The sequence below is a fragment of the Sminthopsis crassicaudata genome, chromosome 1 (assembly GCF_048593235.1).
Source record: "Sminthopsis crassicaudata isolate SCR6 chromosome 1, ASM4859323v1, whole genome shotgun sequence".
NCBI lineage: Eukaryota > Metazoa > Chordata > Mammalia > Dasyuromorphia > Dasyuridae > Sminthopsis > Sminthopsis crassicaudata.
Genome location: NC_133617.1, coordinates 76,321,140 through 76,344,798, shown reverse-complemented (window position 1 = coordinate 76,344,798; position 23,659 = coordinate 76,321,140). Strand labels below are relative to the sequence as shown.

The 23,659-nt window shown below is 38.2% G+C and overlaps 1 protein-coding gene across 1 annotated transcript in view; it reads left to right on the top strand.

Moving 5' to 3' along the window:
* Positions 1-19,002: 19,002 nt before the first annotated feature.
* The window catches only part of DGAT1 (diacylglycerol O-acyltransferase 1), a 32,351-nt gene continuing 27,694 nt past the window's right edge, over positions 19,003-23,659 (top strand). The window contains exon 1 of the mRNA XM_074262953.1: positions 19,003-19,457. Coding sequence (XP_074119054.1) covers positions 19,204-19,457 — 254 coding nt within the window. The 5' untranslated portion in view covers positions 19,003-19,203. The remainder of the gene's footprint in view (positions 19,458-23,659) is intronic.

Here is a 23,659-nt window from a genome sequence, read left to right as displayed (position 1 = left end):
ATGTGATTTGGTAGCTTCTGTTATAATTCCCCAGTCAGATTCCTTCTGTGTACCCACTCCATCTCTACCATTCCCATCTCCCTCATAGCTGGCATGGGCTCAACCTTTTACTGGTTTCCTAGAACCATCTCTACAAGTCTTCACCAGGAATTGGACTGGAATGTGAACCTTCAAAAGTGGAAGGGACCTCAGAGATACAATGAATGCAAAAGGGAAAGGAATCACTCCCTATAGCATACCCAACAAGAAGTCATCCAGCTTTGACTTGAAGATCTCTAATAAAGGAAAACTCACCACCTTTTTATTAATTAAAAAATTTATTTGTATTGCTAGTTTGCATTTTATAGCATATTTATTCTGATTACTCCCCGCTTTCTATTCATCAAATCATACTTGTAGCAAAGATTAAAAAATAAAGAGGCAGTTAGATGGTACAGGGACTAGAGCACTGGCTCTGGAGTCAGGAGAACCCGAGTTCAAATGTGGTTTAGATACTTACTAGCTGTGTGGCCCTGGGCAAATCACTTATAACCTTCATTACTTAAATGAAAAAAAAATAGAATTTCTAGCATGTTTAACATGTATTGGACTACTTGTCATCTAGGAGAAGATGTGGGGGAAAGGGCAAAAATTGGAACACAGAGTTTTGTGAGGGCTAATGTTGAAGAATTATTCATGCATGTTTTGAAGGGGAAAAAAGCTTTAATAAAAAAAAAAAGAGAAAATATTTGTTTTATGGGATAGCTTTCTGAAAAGGGGAAGAAGAATACAAGGGGATTCTACCTATATTTATGTAAAAAAGAAAAAGATATCAATAAAAACTTATTTTTAAAAAGTAAAGAGAAAAAACTGCAAAAAAATCAACCCACATATCAAATGTATCTGACAGTATGAGGCAATAGAAGAAAGGACATTATCTTCTCTTCCTTTTATTATCTTAATTATGTATAGTGTTCTGGTTATACTATTGTTATTGTTTACATTATTTTCTTGGTTTTTCTTAATCCACTTGGCATCCATTCATATTTCCCATGCTTCTCTGAATATTGTTCCCAGTTTTGTCCTCTGGAGTCAAAATATGTTTGTTTATTTGTTACATATTTCATACTTGGATCAAATGTTTATTATATATCATAGTAAACTGATCCAACTATGCTGGAGAGCAATTTGGAGCTATGTCCATAGGGCTATCAAACTGCATGTCCTTTGATCCAGCAGTATTTCTACTGGGCTTATATTCCAAAGAGATTTTAAAGGAGGGAAGGGGACCCACATGTGCAAGAATGTTTGTGGCAGCCCTTTTTGTAGTGGCCAGAAACTGGAAACTGAATGGATACCAATCAATTGGAGAATGGCTGAATAAATTATGGTATATGAATGTTATGGAATATTATTGTTTTGTAAGAAACAAACAACAGAATGATTTCAGAGAGGCCTGAAGAGACTTAACATGAACTGATGCTAAGTGAAATGAGCAGAACCAGGAGATCGTTGTACACAGAGACAAGAAGATTATAAAATGATCAATTCTGATGGATGTGGCTCTCCTTAACATTGAGATGATTCAGGCCAGTTCCAATGGAATTGTGATGAAGAGAGCCACCTACATCCTGAGAGAGTACTATGGGGGTTTCTCAGTGAGATGAGATTTCAGGGTTTTGTAGATATTCAACTGTTGCTCTGGATAAAGGGCTAATGGATGCTGAAGTTTTTGTTGGTATTTGAACCCCTAGTGATAATATATATATATTACATTACAAAGACTATGAATGACTCTGATTTCAGCTTAATACAATATGATTCTGGGTCAGAGACCCTATTTCTGTCCTTAGGCCCATGGGCTTTTGGTAATAGTTTGTTGTTATAAATTCTTCTTCTATCCATAAAACAGACATAGATTATTCCATGCTTCCAATATATTTATGTGTAAATCTAAAAGCTATTGAAGCTTTTCTTTGTATCAGGAATGTGAAATTCATCTGTATATAGTTTCTGTCAGTTTTCCAGTTTTTTCAATTTTTTTTTTTGTTGAATAGTAAATTCTTGATCCCATAGCTGAGATTTGATTTATTAACCTTCAGTTTACTGTGCTCATTTGCTTCTGTATATTGTGTAAGATAATATATTCCACAGATTATCATTTTCTATTTCTTAACTAATTCTAAAATGTTTTAATAGTTATGACTTTGTACTATAGTTTGAAATCAGGTATTGTAGACATGGAGTCAAAATTTAAACAAGTCCCAACCCTCTTCTATTAAATAGCTCTTCCACAGCTCTTTAAATAGTTAGACATAGTTATTATGCCCCTGCTAAGTCTTCCTATCTCTAGGATAATCATTCCCAGTTCCTTGACCTGTCTTCACTTGGCATGATTTCTGGGTACTTTATCATTCTAGCCATCCTATTTTAGGTACTCTGAAACCTGGCAATGTCCTTCTTAATATGTGGTACCTGCAACCAAACTCAATCTTGATGTGATCTGGCTAAGGCATATTATTCAAGGACCAACAGCTGCCTAGATCTGTTTTTATTAATATGTTCTAAGATGGAATTGGTTTTTTTTTAAATTCTCTTTTTATATTGTCGATTGATTCATAGCTGAATTTGTGCAGGTGGTTAAAACCCATAGATTTATGACCTGGTTTCCAAACCAAGCCTGGAGTATTTTGCATGTTGTTGTTTAAGTATCACTCCAAATTGTAGGAAGGAATGCAGGAGAAAGGCTGCTTTTCTGTTTGAAGGGTGAGCTGGGGTGAGAAGTTTGGTAGGGAAAGACACTTCTTTCTTCCAGAGAGGACATTCATGAAGCTAAACTCTCCTATAGGGACTGGAGAGTGAGGGATAAAAACTCTGGAAGTTGCAGAAATTCCTCATTATATATCGTATTTCCAGCTTAACTCCATAGAATTGAATTTCCCTTTAGGTAATATTAGGGGTTCTCTCTTCCTTATACTAAGCTCTCATCAGGCTCTCATATAACGAGCTCATTCATTTGTGGCAAATTTAGTGCCTGGAAATAATTATTTATTTGCATGACTCCATTAAGGATTCAGAATAAAAAATTATTCAGTGTTACTACTGGGCCTGTATCTCAAAGAAATCATAAAAGAGGGAGAATGACCTGTGTGTGCAAAAAATGTTTGTAGTATCTTTTTTGTGGTATCAAGGAATTGGAAACTGAGTAGATGCCCATCAGTTGGGGGATGGTTGAATAAATTATAGTATATGAATGTTATGGATTATTCATGTTTTAGAAGAAATGATAAACAGGCTGATTTCAGAAAAGCATGGAAAGACTTACATGAACTGATACTGAGTGAAGTGAACAGAACCAAGAGAACATTGTACACAGTAATAAGATTATGTCATGCTCAAATGTGAGAACATAACTCTTCTCAGCAATGTGGTAATCCAAGACAATTCCAATAGTCTTGGCATAGAAAATGCCATCTGCATCCAGAGAGAAATATGGATTCTGAATATGGATCAAAACATATATTTTTATCATTTTTTTTGGTTTGTTTACCTTTCTTATAGTTTTTCCAATTTGTTCTGATTTTTCTTTCACAACATGACTAAAATGGAAATATGTTTAAAACGATTGTACATGTATAACCTACATGAAATAGCTTGCTGTCTTGGGGGGGGGTGGAGAGAAAAGGGAAGGAGAGAGAAAAAAAACTGGAACTCAAAATCTTACAAAAATATTACAAAATAAAAGCTACTATCTTTTATTGTTCTAAAGAGGAAGTTAACAACTTCCTCTTGGCCAGCTTAGCTCCCATTTACCAAAAGCAAAAGACAACTTCAAACAGTTACTAAACACATTCTTCCAAGCCAACAGTAAACAAAAATTAAGTTATACAGATTAGATAGGAAAAAGTAAATAAATTCTCTAACTCGAAAGTAAGATAAAATCTTAGGTCAACAAAGGAGAAAATGATCTTTTTGGGGAAGCTGGTTTTTAGCAATATGAGTGTGCAAGGATTGGGAAATAAAGAATATTTTGGGGTCTAGACTTCCCCACATATCTGTGGCTCTAGGGGCTTCTACAAGCTATTCAGAAGTTCATGCCTTTTCTTTTACTCCATCTTTCTTTCCTTCTCTAATGTCTTTCCATACATAATGCAACATTGAGGGCTCAGAGGTCTTTCAAACATCCAGAACTCATGGGTCCCTTCCCCAGGGTCACGTAGCCAGTAGAAGGCTGAGACTGGATTTGAACTCAGATCTTCCTGATTTCAGGTCCATTGCTCTATCTACTGCATTACCTAGCTGCCCCACTATAGTATCTTACCTGGTTTTTTTTTCCCTACTCCTTTTTGGAATTTGCCTTCCCAATGTAGGAAGCATATCAGACTTTCCTTTCCTTTTCTTCCACAGCTTTTAAGATGGAGTACTGATTTTTAATAGTATTCCCCCCACACAATTACATGCAGATTCAATTTTCAACATTTATTTTTTGGAAGATTTTGAGTTCCAAATTTTTCTTCCTTCCCCTCTTCCCTCTCCTCTTCTCAAGACAGCAAGCAATCTGATATAGGTTATACATGTACAATCATGTAAAATAGTCATATTGTGAAAGAAGAAACCACAAAAGGAAAAAAAAAAGGAAAGAAAATAAAATAAAAAATGTTTCAATCTGTGTTCACACGTGTGCCATCAATTCTTTCTCTGGATGTGCATAGCATTTTCCATCATGAATCTTTTGGAATTGTCTTGTATCATTACTGAGATATGTCGGTCATAGCTGATCATCCTGCAATATTGTGTGTATGCCATATTCTTTTGATTAAGCTTACTTTACTCAGCATCAGTTCATATAAATCTTTCCAGGTTTTTTCCTGAAATCTCCTTTCTTATAGCACAATAATATTCCATTACATTCATATACTTGTTCAGCCATTCCTCAATTGATGAGCATTCCCTCAATTTCCAATTCTTTGCTACCAAAGAAAAGAGCCCCTATAAATATATTTGTACATGTAGATCCATGTTCTTGTCATTTCTGCTTTACCAATCAGATCTTCCTTAAGGAAAAAAAAATTAGGGCAAGTTGTAACAGGAACAGTTTTTGGATCCGGAAATCCCCAGTGTATAAGAGGCAATTCAGAGAAAATTTTATATAGAAATGCCAAGTGAACAAAGTGACTATTGGCTTTAGCTATAGTGGTAAGCAACCACTTTCTTAATTCAGCAAGTAGAACAATCAGCAAGATAGGAACTGAGGAAACTGAACCTCCCTTATCTCTATAAGAGGCACCTCCAGGGTGAGGCTCACTTGAATAAATCAAATCAACCTACCCAACTTAAAGTGATCATCAAGGGGCTAAGCTTTGATAGATATATCAGTGAAAACACATATTCTCTAAATATAAAGGAAGACTAGACTCCTTCTTGAATCAACAGACTCATTTTAACAGAAAATCTCTTCTCATTGGTAAGAAACTTGATCAGTCCTGAAGGAATTTATGTGAAAGGAAAAGAAAAAGGATTTTTTGAACATCTGGCTTTAGAAAGGAAGGAGTGGAGACATTAATAACTGGATTGAAAAGGGTTAGCAGTACAGGGGCTCAAACTGACTCAGAAAAAGAGAAAATAGAATTGAGCTGGGCTGGAAAAGGGAGAGAATTAAGAGGACCACTGGCCCTGTGGGTATCTTATTTTGAGAATCAAGTTTTTGTTTGTTTTTTTTTGTTTTGTTTTGTTTTGAGGCTAGGATTAAGTGACTTGCCTAGGGTCACACAGCTAGGAAGTGTTAAGTATCTGAGACCAGATTTGAACTCTGGTCCTCCTGAATTCAAGGCTGGTGGCTCTATCCACTGCACTACCTAGCTGCTCCCAGTATCTTATTTTGAAAAAGACTCGGGTTGATTTCTTCAGGCATATCTACCTCTTCAAAGACTGAAGGAAGTTCTATGAAAAACTTTAGTATTTCTCCATTTTTTCCTTTCAGGACTTTCTATTAATAGAAACTTAATATAGTTTAATGCTTCTTTATACAAAAGTTCTAATGACCTGAATTTTATCTCAACCACAAAGAGGGAACGACTTTAGCAAGAAATAAATATAAACATAAGTTAAGGTGAAGAGCCAAACTGCTATCTAAATGTTCAAAATTGTTCTCACTAGAGCCTCAGAGCCATTGTGATGGTATTCCTAACTTTTTAAATATAAACCTAAAGCAGCAGAGAAGGGAATCACATGGACCTGACATGCCATTATATTGCTCCTATGTTTAAAATGAGCCAATTATTGTAACTTCCACAGGACTCAGTGTTGGTCTACAGAAAAATATCAATAGAAGGCTCTCAAATTTTTTTTCTTTTTTCCTGGGAAAAGGAAAGAACTGAAAACTTCTAGTTCCTTAGACGTATCTCTGAAAACAGCTAGTGAAAACCCTTGATGCTTGGGACAATGCACCCTCTACCCTGGAAGCAGAGCCCCACTTTAACAAAGAGTTAAAAGTCAAGAAATAGGCTGAGAAAATGAACAAACAGGAAAATATTCTGATCACAGAAGATTGCTTTGGTGACAAGGAAAATCAGAACATATACTCAGAAAAGTACAACAAAGTCAATGATCCAATATCCAAAGTCTCCAAGCTCAGGCCATGTTAGAGCTCAAAAAAGGATTTTGAAAATCAAGTAAGAGAAGTAGAAGAAACATTGGGAAGACAAATGAGACAAGAATATCATGAAAAATTAATCAAAGCCTTGGAAAAGGAGACACAAAAAATATTGAAGAAAATAACATCTTAAAAAACAGACTTCTGAAAGAAGTACAAAAAGTCAACGAGAGGAATGCCTTAAAAAGCAGAAATGGAAAAAAAGAATTGCAAAAATTCACCGAAGGAAAAAAACTCCTTAAAAAGTAGAATTGGCCAAATGGAAAGGAAAAAGGCCAAATGCAAAAGCTCACTGAAGAAAATCATTCCTTAAAAATTAGAACTAAGCAAATGGAAGCTAATGATTTTCTGAGAAATCAAGAAATAATAAAACAAAACCAAAAGAGTGAAAAAAGAAGACAATGTGAACTATGTTGTTGGATAAATAATTGACCTGGAAAATAGATCCAAGAGAAATAATTTAAAAATTGTTGGGCTACCTGAAAGCTACAATTAAAGAAAGAGCCTAGACATCATTTTTCAAGAAATTAGCAAAAAAACTGCCCTGATATTCTAGAATCAAAGGGTAAAATAGAAATTGAAAAAAATCTACCAATCACCTTCTGAAAGAAATCCCAAAATGAAAATTTCCAGAAATGTTATAGCCAAATTCCAAAGCTCCTAGGTCAAGGAGAAGATATTGCAAATAGCTAGAGAGTAACAATTCAAACAAGGATAGCACAAGATTTAGCAACTTAGACTAAAGGATTGAAGGGCTTGGAATTTAATATTCTGGAGGGCAAAAGATCTAGGATTAAAACCAAGAATCATCTATCCAGAAAAACACTATAATCCTTCAGGGGAAAAATGGATATTCAATGAAATAGAGGACTTTCAAGCATTCTTGATGAAAAGAACAAAGCTGGACAAAAATAAATTTGACTTTCAAATACAAGACTCAAGATAAACAGGAAAGGGAAATCATAAGAGACTTAATAAAATTATTTACATTCCTACATGGGAAGATGTAGTATTTGTAAGAACTTTTTTTTTTATTAATTTTATAATTATAAAATTTTTTTTGACAGTACATATACATAAGTAATTTCTTTTATAATATTATCCCTTGTATTAATTTTTCCAAATTTTCCTCTCCCTCCCTCTACTCCCTCCCCTAGATGACAGGCAATCCTATACATATTAAATGTGTTACAGTATAACCTAGATACAATATATCTGTGTAAATCCAATTTTCTTATTGCATGTTAAGTATTGGATTCCGAAGGTATAAGTAACCTGGGTAGATAGACAGTAGTGCTAATATTTTACATTCAATTCCCAGTGTTCCTTCTCTGGGTGTAGCTGTTTTTGTCCATCATTGATCAACTGGAAGTGAGTTGGATCTTCTTTATGCTGAAAATATCCACCTCCATCAGAATACATCCTCATACAGTATTGTTGTTGAAGTGTATAGTGATCTTCTGGTTCTGCTCATTTCACTCAGCATCAGTTGATCAGTTGAAGTCTCTCCAAGCCTCTCTGTATTCATCCTGTTGGTCATTTCTTACAGAACAATAATATTCCATAACATTCATATACCATAATTTACCCAACCATTCTCCAACTGATGGACATCCATTCCTTTTCCAGTTTCTAGCCACTACATAAAGAGCTGCCACAAACATTTTGGCACATACAGGTCCCTTTCTCATCTTTAGCATTTCTTTGCGATATAAGCCCAATAGTAGCACGCTGGATCAAAGGGTATACATAGTTTGATAACTTTTTGGGCATAGTTCCAAATTGCTCTCCAGAATGGTTGGATTCTTTCACAACTCCACCAACAATGCATCAGTGTCCCAGTTTTCCCACATCCCCTCCAACATTCATCATTATTTGTTCCTGTCATCTTAGCCAATCTGACAGGTGTGTAGTGGTATCTCAGAGTTGTCTTAATTTGCATTTCTCTGATCAGTAGTGATTTGGAACACTTTGTAAGAACTTTCTTAGAGAAGTTTGAAGAAGTATATATAGACAGAGAGCTTAGGTGTGAGTTGAATATGAAGGGATGATATCTAAAAAAACAAAATTAAGGGGTGAGAAAGGAACTGGGAGAAAGGAAAAGGGAGAGGTAGAATGGGGGTAGATTGCCTCACATAAAAGAAATAAGAAAAAAACTTTTATGGAGGAGGTGAGGGTAAGTGAACCTTACTTTCATCAGAATTGGCTCAAAGAGGGAATAATATACACATTCAATTGTGAACAGAAATATATCTTATCCTACAGGAAAGTAAGAGGGGAAGGGAATAAGAGGAAAGGGAAAAGGTGATAGAAAAGGGCATATTGAAAGAGGGGGTAGTCAGAAGTAAAACACTTTTGAGGAAGGACAGGGTGAAAGGAGAAATAATTGAATAAATAAAGTGTAGGTATGGGGAATAGGATGGAGGGAATTAAATTTGGAGGAAATACAATAGTTAACATTTTCAAGCAAATTTCTGTGATAAAGGCTTCTTTTCTCAAACATATAGAGAAGTAAATAAAATTTATAAAAGAAGCATTCCCTAATTGATGTGATCAAAAGATATTTCAGATTAAGTAATCAAACTATCTATAGCCATATAAAAAAAGGTTTTACTATTGATAGGAGAAATGCAAATTAAAATGAATCTGAGGTAGTCCCTCATACCTATTATATTGGCTAATAAGACTGAAAAGGAAAGTAAAAAAAATTTTGAGGAAATGTAAAAAAAAAAAAAAATGAGACTTTAATTCACTAGTGATGGATTTGTGAACTGATAGAGCAATTTGAAATTACGCCCAAAAGGCTATAAAACCATGCATACTCTTTGACCTAGAAATACCACTATTACATGTGTATCCAAAAAAAAAGCTTAAAAACAAAAAGGAAAAGCAGCTATATGTACAAAAATATGTGTAGAAACTCTTTTATAGTAGCAAAGAAATGGAAATTGAGAGTATGCCTACCAATTAGGGATGGCTAAACAAATTGTGGTATGTGAGTATGATGAAATACTATTGTATTATTCAAAATAATGAGCAGTATATTCAGAAAAACCTGGAAAGACTCATTTGAGCTGATGCAAAGTGAAATGTGCTGTGTACAAAGTTAATGGGAATATTGAATATGAAAGACTTAGCAATATAATGATCCAGGACAACTCTTAAGGATTTATGAAAAATGCTATTCATCCTCAGAGAAAGAACTGATGGTGTCTGAAAATAGATTGAAGTATATATTTTAAACTTTATTTTTCTTGAGGTTTTTGGGTTTTTAGGGGGGTTTCCCCTATATTTTCTTTCACAGAATAACTAATATAGAATTGTTCAACATGACTACACATTATAACCTAAGTCAATGAGGGAAGTGAGGAGAGAGAAAGGGAAAGAATTTGGAACTTAGAGTTTTAAAAATGAATTTTGTTTTACATGTAACTGGGATAGGGGTGGGGAATAAAATACTAATTAAATTTCTTAAAAAGAAAAAAAATATTACTGCTTTCCCTGATCTCTGATCCACCTAAGAGTGGAGTATCCTCTTGTCTGTTCAGAAAGGATTAAGAAACTGTTTCTGGGAAGAAGCCTGGTCAATCCTAGGGGAGGGGTCAAGTAAGAAAACAAAATTGTTTGCATAATTTTAGCAGAAAATGAATCAAAACATTGACCCCAAACACACATTTTAAAATACTGTGACCTTTCCCTTATTCAAAATTCCTATAAATTATCTTGGGGTAGAGAGATATCTGAGATCAAAGAAGGAACCATGCCAGTCTCTCCCTAAATTAGAAATGCTTGGATTTAGTATAAAAATGTTAAATTAATTTAAAAATATTTTTGACAGACTTGCAACTAAAATGCAGAATGTAGTATTAAATTAGTTTTTCTGGGGCATATTTAAAAAATATTTTATGGATGCTCTTTTTTTTTTTTAAACTATTTCCCACCAATCTATCTATCCTAAAAATAAAAATCTCCCTTGTAATAAGTATTAATACTCAAGTAAAACAATTCAAAACACTGGCCAGGTCTGAAAGTGCATATCTGATTCTGTACTTTGAAATAATGTAAAATTAACCTGAGAAGGAAATAAAAAATGCAGGCGGACAAAAACAGAGGGAGTGGAAATGCTATGTAGTGGTTCACACTCATTTCCCAGAGTTCTTTCACTGGCTGTAGCTGGTTCTATTCGTTATTGAACAAATGGAACTGATTTGATTCATCTCACTGTTGAAGAGGGCCACTTCCATCAGAATTGATCATCATATAGTATTGTTATTGAAGTATATAATGATCTCCTGGTCTTACTCATTTCACTCAGCATCAGTATATGTAAGTCTCTTCAGGCCTCTCTGAAATCATCCTGCTGGTCATTTCTTACAGAACAATAATATTCCATAATATTCATATACCACAATTTATTCAGCCAATTGATGGGCATTCATTCAATTTCCAGTTTCTAGTCACTACAAAAAGGGCTGCCACAAACATTTTTGCACATGTGGATCCCTTTCCTTTTAATATCTCTTTGGGATATAAGCCCAATATTAACACTGCTGGATCAAAGGGTATGCACAGTTTGATAACTTTTTGAGCATAGTTCCAATTGCTCTCCAGAATGGTTGGATTCATTCACAATTCCACCAAAAATGCATCAGTATCTCAGTTTGCAAGTAACTTCTTCTTCTTCTTCTTTTTTTTTTTTAAATTATAATAGTTTTTATTTACCAGATATTTGCATGGGTAATTTTACAACATTGACAATTGCCAAAACTTTTTTTTTCCAATTTTTCCCCTCCTTCCCCCCACCCAAGATGGCAGATCGACCAATACATGTTAAATATGTTAGAGTATAAATTAAATACAATATATGTATACATGACCAAACAGTTGTTTTGCTGAACAAAAAGAATAGGACTTTGAAATAGTGTACATTTAGCCTGTGAAGGAAATCCAAAATGCAGGCGGACAAAATTAGAAGGATTGGAAATTCTATGTAGTGGTTCATAGTCATCTCCCAGAGTTCTTTTGCTGAGTGTAGCTGGTTCAGTTAACATTACTGCTCTATTGGAACAAATCAGGTTCATCTCATTGTTGGAGAGGGCCACATCCATCAGAATTGATCATCATATAGTATTGTTGTTGAAGTATACAACGATCTCCTGGTCCTGCTCATTTCACTCAGCATCAGTTCATGTAAGTCTCTCCAGGCCTTTCTGAAATCATCCTGTTGGTAATTTCTTACAGAACAATAATATTCCATACTATTCATATACCACAATTTATTCAGCCAATCTCCAATTGATGGGCATCCACTCAATTTCCAGTTTCTGGCCACCACAAAGATGGCTGCCACAAACATTTTGGCACCTACAGGTCCCTTTCTCTTCTTTAATATCTCTTTGGGATATAAGCCCAGTAATAACACTGCTGGATCAAAGGATATGCACAGTTTAATAACTTTTTGAGCATAGTTCCAAATCAGCACATCACCTACTATGTATAACTTCTCTTAAGTTTTTTCATTTTACTCAGCATCAGTTCATGTAACTCTTTCCAGGATTTTCTGAAATCAGCCTACTTGTCATTTCTTATAGAAAAATAGTATTCCATTACATTCGTATACCCAGAATTTATTCAGCCATTATCCAATTGACTGGCAACCACTCACTATTCAATTCCTCACCACCACAAAAAGAGCAACTGCATTTTTTTTTTTGCACAAGTGGGTTCTTTTCCCTTTTTTATGATCTTTTTGGAATACAGATGATGAGTTACATTTCTATATAAATAGATCTTTTCTTAATATCCATACTTTCCTTGGGTTTATTTTTTTTAAAGTCAATTAAATACGACAAATTCACAAAAAGTGAAATTCTTTGCCCTATAAGATCTTATGTTCTGTTTAGAAACAAAAATACTTACAGATGAGTGAACCAATAAGATATATGTGAAATATAATTTTGTGGGGTGAGGGGGGAAAGGAGGACTAGTAACAGTTGGAAGAATCAGAAAAATACTCCTGAAGAATCAACTTTTGGGCTGATCCTTGAAAGGAGTCAGGAGTTCTAAGAAGAGAAGGTGAAACATGCACTTTTGTAAAAGCCTAGAGGTGGCAGATGGCATATTTAGTACAAGAAATAGCAAGCAGGATAGTTTGGCTTAGAGATAGAATATGGGAGAGGGAGATGTGCAATCAGCCTGTAGACAGGTTTAGACCAGACAGGAAGGACTTTACATGCATTCTATCTTAAAGGCAACAGAGAGCCACTGAAGTTTCTTGATCAAGGGATGACATAATCAGCCCTGTATTTTAGAAATATCAATTTGACAGCTGTGTAGGGGATGAATTAGGGAAGAGAAAGACTAGAGGCAGGAAGACTAAATGAATGAGAGTGGAGAGAGATCAGTGAATATGAGAGATGTTGAGGAGGTAGAATCAATAAGACTTGGCAACAGGTTGGATATAAGGAATGAGTGAGACTGAATAATTGAAGTTGATATTTAGGCTGGAAATCTGGGTAACTGGAAGGATGGTGGTACCCTTGATAGACATGAGCAAGTTAAGTGAATGAATTGGTTTAGGGGGAAAAGAAAATGAGTTTCTTTTTGGACATGTTAAGTGTAAGATCCTATGGGATAGTTGGGAATATGAAACTGGAGCTTAGGAGAAAGATTAGAAAGAGCTGGGTATGCAGCCTTGGGAGCCCTGAACTTAGAGAGGATAGTTGAATCGATGGGAGGTGATGAGATCACAAAGAAAGACATAGAAAAACAGAGGAAAAAAGAGATAAAGAGAAGATAAGAAGAAAGGAAAGGGGAAAAGAAAAGAGAAGAGGAAAGGAGAGTGTCCAATATAAAGTATTCTTAGATACACCTACTTTTAGGAGGTGGACATGGATAATAGAGAAAAATCAAAGGAGGGATAAAACTTCTGCTTAGGATGAATGGGTAACAAGAGAAATAAAGCTTAGTCATTCAATTCTGACTTTGCTTCTTTTTTCTCTACCAAGGAGAACGACCTTTATACTGAATAGGACAGAATAAAATGACTCATAGGAAGTAGAGACCTCATCTGTCCTTGATGAGTTTAAGCCATATGACCTTGATGAATTACCTTTCTCAGGTACAGAAAGAACTGTTAGACATAATTATTAAACCACTGGTGATAATATGTGAAGATAATGGAAAACTCAAGAGGTATCACAGGACTAGAGAAGGTCAAAGGTACAACTTTTCTTTAAAGGAAGAGGCTAGTAAGTTTAGTTTTAATTCCTGGAGAAATTATAGATTGTTTTATTAAAAAGATGCCTAACCATGATAATTGTGTAAATATGTATACAAATATTGGATTTAACATATATTTCTATCATGTTTATTATATGTTGGACTACTTGCCATCTAGGGGAGGGCATGGGGAAAGGGGGGGGAATTGGAACATAGGATTTTGCAAGGGCTAATGTTGAAGAATTGTTCATACTTATATTTTGAAAAATAAAAAGCTTTAATAAAAAAAAGATGACTAATGACCACCTAAAAGAGGAAATGTCAAATCAAGGCAAGGTGACAATAATTTATTAAGACTTAAAAATACTTTACTATGTTAATAACATAAAAACAAAAAGGACAGTTTCTGACCTGAAGGACCTTACATGGTATTGGGGAAGGACAATACCAAAAAAGGAGCTGAACAATACCAAAAAGGGAGCTGGTGTAGTAGAGGGATGTTCCCTCTTGACAAAGTCTGAAGAGTCAGAAGCAGAGTGAAGAGAGACAAGGTGAGCACAAAGAACCATGGAGCTTTCATCAAGAACAGGTTATACCAGCATAATCTTACTTTTTTTAAAAGGGTTACCAAACTGATAAGAAGTAGAGTGACCCAGTGGATAAAGAGGTAGCCTTGAGGCCAGAAGGCCCTGGGTTCAAGTATTGCCTCTGACACATACTGATTATGATCCTGAACAAATTGGTCAACTTCTCTGGATGGGAGACAATTCTCTAAAACAATACTATAAGTTGCAGCTGTTGTTCACTCATTTTTCAGTTTTGTTCAACTCTTTGTGACTCCATTTGGGGTTTTCTTGGCAAAGTTATTGGAGTGGCTTACCATTTCCTTCTCCAGCTCCTTACATAGATGAGAAAATTAAGTAACTTGTCCAGTAAGTGTCTGAGGCCAGATTAGACTCAGGAAAATGAGTCTTCTTAACTCTAGGCCTGGCAATTGATCCACTGCACCATGTAGCTGCCCAAAAGTTGTTGGTGTGAGGGATAGAAAATCCTATCCAAAAATGACTTCTCAGAGACCTCTCGAAGTAAAAAGCAGAAAAGTTGTTTATTTAACAAATTCTCATGAGAATGAGCAATTCTACCGTGAGGAGGGAAAGAAAGAAAGCTCACGGTAGAAGGGCTAAAGAACTAAGGGAAGATATACAGTTTTTATAGGTTTAATTGCAAAAGGATTACATCATGAGTTTGGGGAACATTAAGAGATAGATGCCCCTTCCCCACCAGTTAATTGAATGTCATCATATATCTCAAAACTAAACAATTAGTAGCCTAAACATCGATAGCCTGGACAGACATAAATGTCAACAAAAAATCTAAGCAATTAGTAGCCTAAACATTGAACATACCTATGCAGGTCACAGAGACCTAGAGAAGATAGAATACAGAAAAGGAATTTAACCTTACTGTAAGTTCTTCACCATGTCCTTACTTCATACTTGCTCCACACATTGGGAAAGTTTCAACTTGCAATGATTAAAGGGAATTTCCTCACACAGATGGAATCATAGATCTAGGTTTTATCCTACTAAGCCACTAGATTAGTGGAATGTCTATACATATATACATATATACATATACATGTACATGTATAGTGAAGTACATGTAAACCCTGAAGAACCTTATCCCATCTCCCACTCTCAAATGTGAGTCTTGGATGCCTAGAACTTGGCTTTCATTCCTTCCTTTTTGGGACTTTCTCCCCCTTAGTCTCTCAGTTAATTGAAGAAAATGTGACTATTTACAGAGAATGCCTTCTTATTCACTCCTTTTTCTAATATCATTCCAAACTATCTCTTCCTTTCTTCCAGTCTCTGATGATGAGATGGACATAATATTTGCAAAGGTCAGCTCCTCTACATGCATACTGTCCCAAGCTCTTTGGTCTGTTCTCACCCCCAACCTCATCATCTCCATTCTGTAATTTGTCCCCATCTACTGGCCCCTTTCCTGCTGCATACAAATATACCAAAGTCTCCTCCATTTAAAAAAATCAAAACAAAAGTCTTACTAGATACTAATAGGGAAAGCTAAAACATTTATATTTCATTTTAAGATTTTCAAAGATATATGATCTTGTCTGTCAGCTATCATCTATCTTTCCTTCCCTGCTCAAATAAATTCCTTGAACAAGTTGTTATAGTATATTCCAAGTCAGATGCTTCTTATCTAATTTTCTTCTAAACCTTTTACAGAATGAAACATCTTTTTCTCTGAATTTCACCATGCTCCCCCCTTCTCTCTCTTCCTTCTCTGTCTCTCTTTTCTGTCTTCATCTCTCTCTGTCTCTCCCTCTTGTCTTTCTCTTTCTCTATTGCTCCCTATCTTCTCTGTCTCTGTCTCCCTTCCTCCCTGTTTCTCTGAATTTCTCTTTCCCTCAATGGTTTCTCAATCGCCAAACCTAATGTCTTTTTGATGCTTATCTTTTTTTCCTCATGACAAGTACTTATATTTAGATTACATTATTTCTGCTTCTTGTTCAATTTGCATATTGAGCACCCTGATTTGTTGTTCTGTATTTCACAATAGGGAAGCACTGAATTTTCTGACTTCATTGAGGAACATCTTGTCTGTTATTGGAATAAGTAATTTTGGGATGCAGGCCAATTCCCTGTGATTTTCAGCATATTGAATTCTACTGTTTTTTTTCAATTTTTGTCTTTATCAAAAGTCTTTCACAATGTGAATGTTTTTGTTTTATTTTGTTATGTGAAATGCTTCTTGGTTACTAGTAAAATTCTCCTTGAGAGTATAGCTTTGAAACTTGATTATATTTCTTAAGGAGTCAACTTTTAGAGCTTTTCTTGTTAATATCTTATGATCCTATGAATTTTCACTTTGTTTCTAATGTAAATAATTTTCTAGAAAATAGTATTCCATAATTATTGTTCTGTAAGAAATGGCCAACAGGATGGTTTCAGAAAGGCCTGGAGAGACTTACATGAACTGATGCTGAGTGAAAAGAGCAGGACCAGGAGGTCATTATATTTCTCAACAATGATACTGTATGATGGTCAATTCTGATGGATGTGGCCCTCTTCAACAATGAGATGAACCAAACCAGTTCCAATAGAGCAGTAATGAACTGAACCAGTTACACCCAAAGAACCCTGGGAGATGATTATAAACCACTATATAGAATTTCCAATCCCTCTAATTTTGTCGGCCTGCATTATGGATTTCCTTCACAGGCTAATTGTACACTATTTCAAAGTCTGATTCTTTTTATACAGCAAAATAACTGTTTGGATATGTATCTATATCTATATGTATATATATATTTATTGTATTTAATTTATACTTTAACATATTTAACATGTATTGGTCAACTTACCATCTGAGGGGGGAGGGGGAAGGAGGGGAAAAATTGGAACAAATGGTTTGGCAATTGTCAATGTTGTAAAATTACCCATGCATATATCTGGTAAATAAAAACTATTAATACAAAAAAAAAAAAAAGAAAAGAAAATATTCCATATAACTGGAATATGGTATTTATACCACTGGCTTTTTTCTTCTTTCTAGCCAGTAATTCTCTGATTATCTTACTGATCTCAGTCTTTAACTCTGTTGTTTTTGTTTGAAGAGGAATGTTGGCTTTTAAAAAAACAACTTGGCTCTGTTTTTTGTTTTTTAACCTGCATATCTGAGTCACTCTGTTCCTCAGAAAATTTCTACTCCAGCTCACTCTCCAGCGAATTATTTCTGTTCTTATTGACTTTTCCCATCAGGTAACATTTCCAATTTTATGGATAGCTGAGTCTTCTTTATGTACTAATTCTAAATGCTCTGGAACATCCTATGGTATATCCATTACCTTTTCTGGAAATGTAGTTGTTATTGTGATTATGTTCTTTCCTTCTGGAGAAGAGGCAACAGGACTAGGTCAGCAGTGACCTCTGCCACTCATTATGTGTGACCTCCAGGGCCTTCGTTTCTTCATTTGTAAAATGAGAGTGTTGAATTTATTGGCCTTTCAGCTCAAAATTCAAGACATTTTCTTTTACCTCATTGAGTATTGACTTTGTTGTACTGAGTGGGGTCCAGTTGGGGGGGGGGGTGGGGGGTGGGGGGTTGGCCGCATTTCTTTGTTCTGTAAATCAGAAAGTTTTTCCTTTTTTTAATCGTTCTTTTGCCCCGCTCTTTCCCCATATTCTATTTTTCTAATTTATCGCCATTTTAAGAGGTTTTAGGGGAGCCGGGTTTAGTAATGTTCACTTGGGCTTCCCTCTCCCTGGGAGAGTTTCAATAGGCCTTGAGTAACAAAGTGCAGTTTAGGCATGACTGATGACCCGGGGAAACGGGCCAAGGGAGTTCAGAGGCTGGAAAAGTGGTTCCATTTGTCTGGAATGTACAAAGCATGAAGAGAATAAGAACTTAAGCTGGAAAGGCTTAAAGGAGCAGACTGTAGAAGGCCTTAAGTGCAAGACTAAGAAGGTTCCATTTTACCTTTTAGGCCTGGGGAATTCTAGAAGGTTTTCAAATAGAGCACAATAAAACAGAAGAAAGGTAAAGGATTTAGAGACCGTTTATCGAACTCCTTCACTGTGTGGCTGCGGCAGGAGCTCGGCCAATGACGCCACAGAAAAGGTGTTTTTTTTTTTTTTGTCAGCAGGATACTGAGGAGCTAATAACCACACACGTGCACACACGCTGACTGACATGTAATTCACCTAATTTCTTGTTCTCCGCAATTCTCCGGCTCCTCTGGAGACCGGAATCACAGATGGGACCGCCCAGGGACTCAGGAACCGAGAACAGGTAACGGAGCTACCCACGTGCTCGAGCCACTCCCAGACTACAACTCCCAAGGGTAAGTCTGCGTCCTAGCTTTCCTTCAGTCCATGGCTTGCCTGGAGGAGGAGATGCGGATGCCTTCCCGCCCCCTCCCCCTTCCCCCCTTTCTCTGGACTACAAGACCCGGCGTACCTAGAGTCGCCACTTCCTAGGCGCTTCACACTCCCACGTGTCTCGCCCCACCTCCGCGGGATCTACAAATCCTCGAGGGCGGCGTGCGCCTGCGCTTTCATCGGTCCGCCGCTTCCCTCCCCTCCCCACGCAGCCCGAGCTTCTGGGACTAGGACTGCTTGTCGCGTGGCCTACGGCCGCCGATAGGGGGCAGCAGTTGGCGGTTAGCGGCCGTTGGCCGGGGGGGCGGGGAGGCGGGGCCGGAGGCGGGGCCGGGGCTGGGCCGGGCGGGGCTAGGCCGGGCCGGGCCGGGCCGTGGGGTGCCTGAGCCGCTGGGCGGCTGGCGCTCGGCGGTAGTGGCTGAGGTTGAGGCCGAGGCCGAGGAGATGGGGGACCGAGGTGGCGCGGGCGGCTCTCGGCGCCGGAGGACGGGTCCGCGGACGCCGAGCGGGGGCAGCGGCGGTGGAGGGACCGCGGGCAGCCAGACTGAGGAGGAACTAAGGGCGGCGGCGGCGGGCGAGGGAGCAGACGCAGGCGGCGGGGGGGACGCCCCGGCCCAGACCCCGGCTGCTGCCCCTGTTCTCCCCCGGACACCGCGGGGGGAAGGAGACGAAGAGGGCGTGGGCCCCCCGGACTTGAGGTAATGGGTTCCCACCCCTCTCCCCTCTGACCCCTGGGTGACCCTTACCGGCCCGACCCCTGACTCCCATCCCACTTCCGACCTCCTTCCCTTCCCATGCCGAGCCCCCGAGCCAGTGGTGTTGCGGTCGCTCCTCCAGCCCCCTCCCCTCCCGGGCTGGTTCTGCCCCGAGCCCTGCTTGCATCCTGTGACTGCCGGATTCTTTACTTTTTCCCCTCCCCCCGATTCTTGGGTCTGATGGTTGCCCTCAGTCCGGGTCGGAGATCGGGAGAGTGTCTCATTCATCCGTTTTAAAACAAATCCCAGAAGCCCGCTCCTGTGCCTGCTCTAGGCGAGGTCCGTCCTCAGCACTGACCATACAGGATGAAATAGGATACAGTTCCTGTTATCAGGGCCGAGAGGGAGTGTCGAGAAAAAGGGATACAAAATGAACTCGGATAACTGAGAGTTAGCCACCATAACGCGCCTGAGCGGCGGGCCTCCACTCCAGACCGCCGGGTTAACTGGGGGAAAGGACAAGAGAGAAAAGAGGGCGTTCTCTGCAGGAAAAAGTTCGGTGAAGATTCAGGGGAGCCCGGAGTCTCTCGTAGTGGGGAGTTGAGAGCTCCGTGGAGGGAGTGGCACTCCAGCCGGGCCTTGAAGGACGGCCAGAATTGTGATAGGCTGAGGTAGGAGGGAGGCCCGGGCCCAAGGATGGGGACGGGCCGGCGGGGATCCAGGGGGCAGTAAAACCGAAGGCCTCGAGCATTACTGTGTCTGGACTCGTTCTGTGCAAGGACTTTGGGTTTTGTTCTGTAGGACCTAAGTTTTTTGAGCCAGAGAGGAATGGGATCAGAACTAGTAACCAAAAAGAGGGATCAGCCAGCCATCTGGGGTAGATCGGGCAGGAGAGGGCAGAGGAAGGAAGACTGGCTAACCTTCAGCTGCCCAGGGGCTGGTGTGCCATCGCTGGGTCCCCCATCCCTTCGGACGCCACCTCAGAGCTAACTCAGTTCTAAGCAATCCAGACCACAGGAAACCAAGAAAGGAAACCCTTGGTCCCACAGCTGCTGGGGAATTGATCGCACCTCAAGGACAGACAGCTCTTGGGCTCTTGACCCTTTTAGGTACTATATAGATCTGTACCATATAGATCTTATACATCTGCCTATCCAAGAATCTACCCTCATTCAAGCTCTAGTCACTTCCCATTTGACTTCCCACTTCCCAAACTTAGAAAAAGAATTTTTCATACCATCCAGTCAGCCAAAAGAGCCTACTGTGTGCAAAGTCTTTTTCAGCTTTGCTGTTTCAGTGTGACGTACAGTATGAGACAAAATGCCATCTCGTATTAGTAGTATGAATATAGTGCTGAGAGATTAGAGGAACTTCTAAATAGAATGATTAAGAAAGAGATAACATTATTGAGTACATGTCATATGGGTAGGAAGTCCTGGAAAATATATATATATACACACACACACACATATAACATTAACTGAACAATTTGCTATGAAGAAAAACTATTTAATCTTTTTTCCTCATCCTATTTCACTATATTAGGAGCTGTTGCCATCTTGCTTATAGGCAAGGAAGCAGGGAAATGGTGTCTGGAGGATCCTGCCAGACTGGGGACTCAGTATGTCTCTCACCATTCTTGTTCCATCTTCATCAATGCCCTGTCATCCTTCCCTTACACCTTGTCTTTTCCATCTTTCTGCCTCCTGTCTGTCCCAATAGCAGCATAGTAGAAAGAACACTGGACTAGGAATTTAAAGTTGTGTTTGATCCTCAGCTCTATCACTAATTATGTTACTTCAGGCAAATGATTTTATCAGCTCTGGAGCTGTTCCCCAGCCTGTAAAATGATAATTGTACTTGCACTGTCAGGTTTATTTACATGGTTATATTAAGGACTAAATGAGATGATAAATGTAAAGGTGTTAAATGTTACGTGGTAATCTAAATGTGTTTTTATTATCGCTGTAACCTTTTCCCTATTTCCCCCCAATAATTGCCTACCCTATCACTGTTTTCCTTTTCCTATAATAGTCCTTCCCTTATCGCTGCCCTTTCCCTGCCTTTTCCCTTCATCACCCCTTGTTTACCTTCTATTCTTCACTTAGCCCCATGACCCTATGAAAAACAATTTCTTCGCTGTTTTCTCAATACTTCCTGCTTAGCTTGGGCAGGGCAAACAGTTATGTTTTGGGGTGTAAGCTAGATTCTTCCTATCCCTGTTGCAAGGTGAGGCTATGATGAAAGAATCTAGAAGGGTTTGCTATTCACCTTCTGAATCACATCCCTTTTTCTTCAACTTCCTTATTCTCCATGAAGACACTGTTTATTAGCTGGGTTTTGAGACACATGATGATTGTTTTCAAATATTAAGAGGTTCATCTTTGAAGGAAAATTAATTGAATTTGCTTGATTCCAAGGAGTAGGACTATTTACATTGAGAGGAGGTTTTGGGGGTTGGGAGAAAGGTCGATTTTTAGCTTGTAATGTGGGAGACTTCCTAAGAATTGGAGCTATCCAACAGTTGAATAGGAAATTAATTTCCTTGGAAAGTATGAAATTTCACCTGGAGGCTCCTAAGGTGATTATTATTGAGGGGATTTTGCTCAGATGAAGTTGGAAGGTACCATTCAGTCATACAGTCCAATTCTGATATTCTTTAACTTTAGAGAGGTGAAGGTATAAGCAGGGGGAAAGTTTTGTGTTTGGGGACGTGGATTAAAAGGTTTTGAGAGGGTGTCAGTCCTGGTGTTTCTGTAGGTAGCCAAGTACAGAATTCTAGACCTAGGCTAGGTATCTGGCAGATGATCTGGTTATTTAAACTATTTTTCTTCCTTTCCTCCTTCCTCTAATCCCTCTCCCCCATTTTAACTAAGGCAAAGGGAAGGTAACCTTTTGGGGGAATGCAGTAAAAGGCTCCAGTCCAGTAATAAAGGGAAAGCTGATGTGTGGCTTTCCCCAAGGTGGTGGTGGGGGTAGGGAGAGTATGAGGAGAATGGAAATGTCTTTAGAGCAACTTGGGCTTTTGAGTGAAGTTAGGGGGGTAGAGGAAGGAAGTCTGTTATCTTAACTCTTTTGACCTCTTTCCCTTTTGATCAACTCCAAAGCTTCTGTGGGATCAGTCTGTTTCTCTGTGAGAGAAACCTTGCCAAATAATTTCTCCCCCAGGATATAGAATGTTTGTCTGGGGTTAACTTAGCAGCTCTCTCTTTTTTTTTTTTTTCCCTCCATGGAAGGGTTAGGAAAGGGAGTAAAGGCCTTTATTTGAGGGTGGAAGATAGCTCCTAAACTTATTTTCCCTTTCACAGCTAGAGTTTTAGAGAAACTTGTTTATAATTGTTTCCATTTTCTCATCTTTGACTTCTCAGTTCTTAAAACCTTATTATGGTTTCTGGCTACCAGTACCCTAAAACTACTCTTTTCAAGATTACCATCTATTTCTTCTTACCATCTAAATCCAATGACCTTTTCAAAGCCTTTATTCTATAGAACATCTGGATAGAAAGAGGAAATAATTGAGGAATTCAAGAATAAAATCACGTAGCTTGGAAACCTAGTATAGTAGTGATTGGGAACTTCAGTTATCCAGATTTTGTTGGCATTCTCTTCCTAGCAATTTTGTGACCTGCTCTTATGATAATTTCATTACTTAAAAGATAGAAGAACCAACAATAGGACGTTTTCTGTTGATTTTGGTGCCCCCTCATAGGAATGATTGCTAAGATAAAAATGGTGGAAATGTTGGGAGAAAGTGATCTGTCTCTCTAAGAGAATACAAAATCTACCACATCCCCACCACAGTTTGATCCGAATCCTAGAGCTCAGGAAGGATCTCAAAAATAAAGTTTTGAAGTCACAAAGGAAAGCAGGAAAAATGAGATTTGTGTATGAGACCTAAGGCACAAAGAAGTTGCCAAGTGTTTTGGAATTTAAAAAACTAGGAGTAAAAGATGGAAATAAGGGAAGGAATCAGGATGAACACAAATAGGTAGTGCAGTACTTTGAGAAATGACAGGAGTGCTAAAGTGCTGCCAAATAAAGCTAAATCTACCCAAAGGCATTTTTTGAGGTTCTTTTGAGGGAGAGAGAAGTGCTTGCTTAAGCCAAAGGGGAGGAAGATTAGTGACACCAGAGAAAAAGCAGAGCTTCTGTTTTATCTAGCAAGGAGAGTAACCCTTGTCCAAGAAAGCACTGAGCAAAAATGG